The 8,119-nt window shown below is 39.4% G+C and overlaps 2 protein-coding genes across 5 annotated transcripts; both read right to left on the reverse strand.

Moving 5' to 3' along the window:
• Nucleotides 1-6: 6 nt before the first annotated feature.
• Nucleotides 7-1,724, reverse strand: LOC122865180 (hydroxycarboxylic acid receptor 3-like). The gene has a single exon (XM_044173248.1). It carries the CDS (start codon nt 1,722-1,724, stop codon nt 738-740), a length of 987 nt encoding a protein of 328 aa, XP_044029183.1. The 3' UTR covers nt 7-737.
• A 466-nt stretch (nt 1,725-2,190) lies between these two features.
• On the reverse strand, nt 2,191-7,949 carry denr (density-regulated protein). Of its 4 annotated transcripts, none has more exons than XM_044173253.1 (8): nt 7,768-7,949; nt 6,916-7,029; nt 6,794-6,813; nt 6,572-6,659; nt 4,920-5,000; nt 3,807-3,923; nt 3,581-3,720; nt 2,191-2,496 (listed from the first exon to the last, which is right to left on the reverse strand). In XM_044173253.1, exons 2-8 carry the CDS (start codon nt 7,016-7,018, stop codon nt 2,452-2,454), a joined length of 594 nt encoding a protein of 197 aa, XP_044029188.1. In that variant the 5' UTR covers nt 7,019-7,029; nt 7,768-7,949; the 3' UTR covers nt 2,191-2,451. The 4 variants fall into 4 exon arrangements, with proteins under 4 accessions (XP_044029188.1, XP_044029186.1, XP_044029185.1 ...); XM_044173251.1 differs by having other exon boundaries at nt 4,920-5,009; nt 7,649-7,947; XM_044173250.1 differs by having other exon boundaries at nt 4,920-5,009; nt 7,768-7,946.
• Nucleotides 7,950-8,119: the final 170 nt, after the last annotated feature.

An 8,119-nucleotide genomic window follows, 5' to 3' on the forward strand; every position in this document is an offset into this window, starting at 1 on the left:
GCAATATGTTATTTATATGTTGGTTATCCTGATGTTTAATTTATTTATTGAAAACAAAATGTGACAGCATACAAAGACTGGAAATTAACATGTGCAAAAACAAATATGCACACAGAATGACCAAAGACAGACAATAATAAAAACAAATACATTGCTTTTACAGTACTAGTTGAAATTACCTGCAGGTTGTCACAGAAAACTTTACAATTTCCAGTGGATGTATGGTTTGAGAGTTTGACATTTACCATCAGCACTTAAGTCATCTAAACTTCCCTCTGGCTGTTTGCAATGTAAATATTTGACTGGGAGGCAGAAAATCATATTATATGTACTACCTTACCAAGAAAAGGTGAATATACGCATAACATCATCACATATTTATACCTTTACAAGCATTTGCAGTGCATGTTTGACTAGGTAAGCTTGCAACTGAAGTTTTTTTCTCATTGTTAACGGCTCATTATTACTTTAACACTGCAACCACACACAAGGGTTTATACGTTATGTTATACCAATACAAGTACACCCAACTAAGCTGCTAATTAATATTTTAGGTGGGTCATTTTGTTGTTCACGATCACAGCAAAACCTCTTCTCTACATGTAATTATAGTTTTTAAACTACGATAATAGAAATTTTAATCAACAGCCAGGCCTTTAACATGCATTATGCATTCATGTAACAACTTCAAGTTTGTTAAATTGCAATGTTAGCAGGGAATACAACAGCAACTGGCTTTATAATCTTCTATCATCAATGGTGGAAATGTCGTTCTCATTTTTATCTATCTGATCGTCGTTCCTTCTCAGCAGTTTATTCAGGAGCTTCTCGAAGGTGCCGCTGAAAGCAGGGCTCGAGAAATAATACACCAGAGGGTTGAGGACACTGTTGAAGTAGGTGAGACACACTGATGTGTAGAATGCCAGGTTGACCTCTTCAAAGTATTTGCATTCATCGTACCATACCTTGAGGACCCATACAGCAACGCGTGATATAGTGCTGGGAAAGAAACAGGTAATAAAGATCAAAGCCACAGCCAAGACAAACTGAACGGCCCGCTTGATTTTCCCTTTTTTGTCCACAGTCCTGCCTGTCAGCTGCCACGTAATTCTTATTGTGCAGAAAGCGACGATTGCAGTGGGCAGGAAAAACTGGATGATGTAGAAAGTATTGTGCCAGGTGGAGAGGGGACTGAAGCCCATGCAGATGTTGAAGCTCTCACACTGTGTACGGTTGCTATTGTAGAAGAAGTGCTCATCAGCAAGAAGATATCCCGTAGCAAGAAAAATCAGACCCCAGAGGCCGAGGGAGACCCAGAGAGCGTAGCCCAGGCCCATTCGGTTGATCCGGTTCAGCGGGTGGACAATCTTGAAATAACGGTCAACAGCCACGGCCGTGAGGAAGAAGATCCCTGCCGCACGGTTGGCTGCCAGCAGAAAGAGCAGGATACGACACATGGCATCACCGTGCAGCCAGTTTTTTCCACGCCTGTAATAGTCTGCCCTGAAAGGTAGGCAGAACATTACAATGGAGTCGGCAACAGCCAGGTGAGTCAGGTACACAGAATTGGGCTTCCATGTGTCCATGTGAAAGATGAACATCCACAGGGCGATAAAGTTCCCCATCAGTCCAAACATGAACTCCAAGATCAGCACTGGAGGCAAAACCTGGTCCAGGATGGGAGACTCGAAGGCGCAGCACTTGTTTGCGTGAGAGAGATTCATCCTGTGAATCTGTAAATGAAGCGCAACACCAACCTGCTGCTCTATACAGTGTCAACATAGATATATTGGACCAGGTGACTTCTTTGGTTGGGAATCGTGTTTGCGCTCATGCAAACGATTCTCAGACAAACATGCTAATTCCTAAGTTCAGAGAACATCTGTGCACTATGTGTTATCTCCAGGGAAGTGGTATTGACCCAGAGGAGCATGGAAACAACTGTAAATGTTATCTGTCTGGGGAGTGTGCCCTCATTATAAAACTATTATGCAGGGGAATAGGTTCACTCATGGGGATTGAGTGAGGAAAACAAGTAACCTGCGGCCATTTAAGTGACTCAGATGAAGCAGGTGACTACCACAAATCTTAACCCTGAAAAAGAAATCCTTTTCTTTAATGTTTTTTTCAAGAATAGACACATACCCACTGAAAAAAAGAAAAAACAAACTTGGAAAGAAGACGTGAGTGTACAGGCGATGGAGACTGAAATTTATTAGCCTACAGTTTGCTTGAGTGAAGAACATTTTGGGAGGGATTCACGTCATACCACACCTTTGGCAAACGAGAGAAAGCAGCTATTAACTAAAAAAATGCCAAGTGAGTGGCCAAGTCCGCAGCTTTGTTATGAACAGTAAATAAAATAGGTATAAAATGACTTAATGTGTACATTTGGCCAGGTTGTCGTTGTTATAGGTCACATCCATTTCAGTAAAAGTGCATATTTGGTCTTCACTTCTTCACTTCACCCAGATCATCAATGCTGTCATCATCCACCTACAACAGAGAGACGAGAGACTGAACTCAATATGTGTGTGCTGAGTTTGTGATTTCACAGCACATTGTTTGAATGGTAACAAAGCAACTGAGGTTGTTTAACATTGAACAGGTTTTCATAATTTATTAGCTGTGTAAATAAATAGTCCCCAACAAAGGCCCTATTTCCTCCTGTTTATTAATATTTGCTAAATACGACAGTCCCCAGCTGTATTAGCAAATGATTGAGCTACTTATATAAACAAAACTTTACATATGTGACCCAATTTTAAAATGTACATCTTTAATAGGAACCAATGGGCTTGGGGCGTCGAAGTCGGAAGTATTGAGAAACAAACTAACTCGTTGTTGGTTTTGGTCATTTCATGGGATTTGTTGACAATAAGAAAAATATAGAAAACCCCCGACAAGTCATTCATTTTGTTTGGGTTGCTTATTAGTTAAGGATTCGTTGCTTTTTTAGAAATATCAGCAGCAGTTTTCGTCATGTGCAAAATATGATGTGAGAAACATAAAATACACATTCACCCATACACCATGACTGTTACAGCTAAAAAAAAATTAAAATATTTTACATTTTGCTTCAGGCTGATTTGTGTTCATTCTACATAAGACTGCCCTCACTCTGAAATACATCTGAGCTGCAAACTGGTGTATTATTTAGTCATGAAATACAACCGCTTTGAGCACAAATATACTGGTGCTGTACCTGTATTTATCTCGCTCAACTTCTTTCAGTGGATATTATCACAAGCCTGTTCAGTTTTAACTGTCATGAGATCCATCATCCTCTTTTTTTTTTTTTTATAAATACTGTTCCAAGTATAAAGACAAATTCCAGTAATCCAGGCAAATCCCTCCTCTCCTCACGCCAACTATCTTACATTTTTTAAACACCACTGTGTATGTACAGAGATCTTCCAACTCAGCGCAAAATTACTAATTAAAAGCCAGCTCTGCCTCATCCAGTGAAAATGAAGTTGAGGGCAAAAGAGAAACAAGTGAATAAACAAACAAAGAGAAATCACAAGGCAAGAAGAACCATTTAAAGACACACCTTTTCCTACAAATTCAAACATCTTACCTCAGGCCACTTCTCTTGTATGACGTCGATTATGTCATCTGTAAAATCTCCCTGAATTATTATTTCATCCTCTGCTGTAACTGAGGCACCACAAGAGAATTTCTGGGCAAAGAATCGCTGAGCCTCTTTAAGGTCAATGTCTGCAAGAGTCAACACAGAAGTTATGTTGAGAATAAAGCATTAAGAATTAAGCAACGCTGAGAATAATAAAACATCAAACTCTTACCAAATGTTGCCAGGCCACACACACGTGTGACGTATTTTTTCTTGGCTCTTGGGATTTTTGCTATCGAAACTTTCTGAGGCACAGTCTTCTTTTTCTGTTTGATCTGGCCTCTCCCACCTGAAAAAGAGAAAAACAAAACAAACCAGATTAAAGCCTTGATGTTAATAATCATACAACAACTAGAGTGGGAGTTTCACCAACAAATTTAACCAATATAGCTTCATCTTTAAAATACAGACAGCAGTCAGATTTAATTAAATCAAACCCTGTTTTGAATACTATTTATGGTCTGCATATTTTCTGTAATTACCTCTCTATATAGTAGTTTTCATTGTTAGTGGCGGGGTCCGCCATTCCAGTGCTAGATTCAATTTGCCTTCACACACGAGGGATTCACAGGAAACGATTTTTAAATTTTATCTCAATATCATCAGCTCCACTGTCTACTGTTCCCTCTCCTACAGCCGTAATAGAGCTGTATTAAGTTACTGCTAATGCTAATCCAACATTTCCTACTGCTGCTTCACATTAAAAGCATTCAACTGACAAAATAAGCTTTTATTGTGAAGCAGTCGCAGGAAACACAATGTTATTTGTCACAGAGGTTAGTGTTGACATTGATTGTTCAAAGATGTGTCTACAAAACAAGACAAGATCGTTTTTTTTTTTTAAATATGTCAGGGAGTAATGGAACAAGGAGCAGCCACAGTGAGCTGTTAGATGAAGAGCTGCAGGCGACAGGCTGCACACCTCCACCTTCTCAGCAAGGTTACCGACTCGTTACTGTGCCCTGCTGTTGTGTGGAAAACTACTCCCGCTGTGTGCAATTATTTTTGACTGACCTCTATATTTCAGACAAAGTAGCTGCACAAGGAGTGTTTGCTGTAGTATTAAACCACACCTGTGGTTGCCACCAGTAACCACTGATGTCACCAAATCTATCAGGACTGAAATCTTAAGGATTACAACTCTAACCATGCAGGTTAACCATGAAAACTCTTTTGATTTGACACCTAGAAATAATATTTGAATGTATAACTAACACCATAATACCCTATAGTAAGAAAATTGATTATGAAAAGAAAAGAAGCATTTTTATATTTGACACCGTACCTCTCTTCTGTTTCTTTTTCTCCTCCTCCTCGCCTGCAGGGGGAGCATCTCCAATGCCGGGTTCCTGCTTGGGTGCATTCGCTGCCGGGCCAGTAGGACAGAAATAAAATAGAAAGACATTAAAAACAATCCAGCAACAACCTTTTGGATGACTACTATATTTATATACCTGGATGTTTTTAGTAACAGGCTAGCCTAGCTGCTGACCAGTGTGTGTCCGTAACAGTTTGCTTTTCCCTTTAAAGCCGGAGTGCGGAACTTTTGTCTCCCGCTAATGGCAGTGAGAGTAATTACACAAACACTGTCGAGCGTGATTATGATGTATGCCTACAGTGAGCCTCAGGCTCGTGTTCAGATATAGTTACAAAAATACAGAGAAATTTCCACAGTTCCAAGAAAATAATCCATTATTTAGGTTGAGTAAATGTAAAAGAGAGCAGTAACTTAACATCTGTGTCTGCCTCAGTCTCTTCTCTCAGCGCTCTCCAACGAGGAGAAGCTAAAGCTACACCAATGGTTAAACCCGTTTGTCCTCGCCATCGATCGCTTTATGTTTTTGACTGTAATCCTTCCTCTAAACGCTGAGTTTCTTTTTTTATCAGAAGCATCAGAAACTTTCCTTGGACGCTTACTAGTCCTACTCCAACTACTCCTAGTTGCTGTAGCCTACTCCGTCGCTACGGTTGCTCCAGAGCCATGTAGAGAGAGAGAGTTGTGTCAACTCTGTTCAACTGTTTCAACTTTATTGGCATGAATGCATACAATACAACGTTGCCAAAGCATATTAACACAAACTATACAATCATAATAAATAAAATAAACAATGCTCAACAATAAACATTCTCTCCGATGGACCTTTTTTCTTTTACAGCAATGGCGGATCAAATCAAAACCAAAGCAATCATTGCTGGTTGGCATAAAATGCATCATTACCAGTGCACCAGCACAGGAATGTCGCCACAGACCCCAGATTTGAAAACTCCATATGCTGCGAAATACAGAGAGATTTCCCTGGCGGTGATCGGCTTAATCAGCACTGTATGAACTCGTTGGGCTTGAATGTAACGGTTTATATATATATATATATATATATATATATATATATATATATATATATATAAAAAGTCAGGCACTCCAGCTTTAAGAATAACATCATTACAGACCTTTAGACCTGAAAAGATTTGACCTCATTATGACACAATTTCTCACTCTGGATACACTGTAGTGAACCTTATACTGTCAGCCCTGTTACAACTCAAAAGTACACATTCACAAATTTGTGATTTTTATTTTTTCTCCTTGCTTTGAAGTAAAATCTTTCACAGCTTTAGGGCTTGTGGAAAATGTGGAATAAAGAAATTTTTTCCAACCTTACAGCTACTTGAGAAAAGTTGTATGTTAAGGATCAAAACACATATGACATTATGGATACATCAATAAATAAGTGACAATATGACTTTTGGTGGTTTCAGAAGATATTTACACAAAAAAAATTGTGACAGAGAAAAATAAATGTGTGTCACTTGAATGCAGAGCAGCCTTTAAGACCAGGAAGACACAACCATAAGCTGCACCGCAATATTACCACACTATTTATTCTCATGGACAACTGAAGAAAAATATTGTTGGCTAAAATCTTAAATGGCACTCACCACCTACAGTCATCCTGGCAAATACATCTGGAAAGTTCTTCTCAAGCCATTGCCTACATTTGGCTGGCTCAGGCATGTACTCACAGTACTGCAGACACAACGGTGTAGAATTAGTTAAACCTTAAAAGAACAGCTTAAATATCTCAAACGGCATATTTGTGAGTGCTTTAGGGAACCGGGTCACACAACAGAATATCCTATTTGTTTGATGATTAAACTCACCTCAGTAGGCAGAGAGCACACTGCAGAGAGAGAGAGAGAGAGAAAATCACATCATCACGTTTTGAAAAAGGCACCAAGATCTCATAAAGAAGCCAAACGGAGTAAAACATTATATACTGTACCTCCACAGTAAAGAACTTTAAATGGGTATTTTGAATCAGGCTCAAACGTCACTTGGTCTGATCTGCTTTCTGAAGAACCAGATTCCATCTCAGTAGTAGCCATCAAAAAATGTTCTAGATAAAAGACAGATAAATGGACAGAAATGTAAAACACAGGGCGCATATAGGTTGGTGTAAATGATATTGTAAAAAAAAAAAAAAAAATGAATTCAGGATAAAAGCCTAAACTTTCCACTCCACATCAAAACCTAAAGACCAGTGATAAAATGTCTTCAGATTTGTTATTATCAGACTCTAGTGTAGGCATGAGTGAACAAGACTCCTGCCAATATTTCATCATGCTAGCCTGTCCGGCCAACATTCATATCCTTTACTGTCAGCACAGATCAGATACATGAGCAGCAGCTAGCTAACATCATGACACAGACTTATGTGAACGAAAATAGTCCACAGGGTAGCCTACAGGGGCTAATTTAATGCTGCAATTAATAGTTGGCTTGATAGCATCTAATAAGTAAGCAGGACTAGCTTTAGCTAGCTAACACATGCGGCAGTTTTGCAGTGGGTGCGCTACTTAAATAGACCGTTTATCTACTATACTTGTTATAATGTCTATGATTTAAATATCACGGCTATCGTGAACTCTATCACCACAGAGACAAACTATATCAGAGCAAAAATAATCCCCGAATTTAGTTTCTGTGGTCTCATTCATCAGGTTACGTTGACTCACCCAGCTGTCACCGTTAGCACCTCAGTTTATAGGGCTTTAGCTTAGCAGGCTAACTGAGCCAACGCTAACTGAGCAGGCTCTGCTGCTAATAAAGATGCAACAAATGTCGAGTTACGTACCTCGCAAAATATACTCTTAAAACTGCTGTCTGTTTAGTAAAGCCGCTCGCATTATTGGCGTTAGTTTGACTTTTACAAAAGCATTCTTATTGAATAAGGTTGAGTTGGCGTACTTTGAGCACGCCTAGTAGCGCTTCTTGTTTTAGTTGTGGAAGTGTCCGACGCGCAGCGCTAACGCGCAGCAGCGCCCCCTGCTGCTCGGAGGACGAACCGACCTGCTCGAAAAAATCTCCAAAACACTCAAACTCCCACTGTTTGAATTCATATGCATGAATGCAACCCACATTTCAGCTCACCTGCTTTCTTTGACACAAATTTGACTACATATGTAAGCTTTTTTCCATTTTAGAAT

The sequence above is a fragment of the Siniperca chuatsi genome, linkage group LG18, assembly GCF_020085105.1.
Source record: "Siniperca chuatsi isolate FFG_IHB_CAS linkage group LG18, ASM2008510v1, whole genome shotgun sequence".
Lineage (NCBI taxonomy): Eukaryota > Metazoa > Chordata > Actinopteri > Centrarchiformes > Sinipercidae > Siniperca > Siniperca chuatsi.

Excerpts from the sequence above, each read along its gene's own strand:
- LOC122865180 (XM_044173248.1), bottom strand. The coding sequence starts at position 1,724 with ATGAATCTCTCTCACGCAAACAAGTGCTGCGCCTTCGAGTCTCCCATC.
- denr (XM_044173251.1), bottom strand. The coding sequence starts at position 7,018 with ATGGCTACTACTGAGATGGAATCTGGTTCTTCAGAAAGCAGATCAGAC. Across the intron at positions 6,814-6,915 it reads TAAAGTTCTTTACTGTGGAG|TGTGCTCTCTGCCTACTGAG; the intron begins GTACAGTATATA and ends CTCTCTCTGCAG. Across the intron at positions 3,721-3,806 it reads GTGTGGCCTGGCAACATTTG|ACATTGACCTTAAAGAGGCT; the intron begins GTAAGAGTTTGA and ends TGACTCTTGCAG.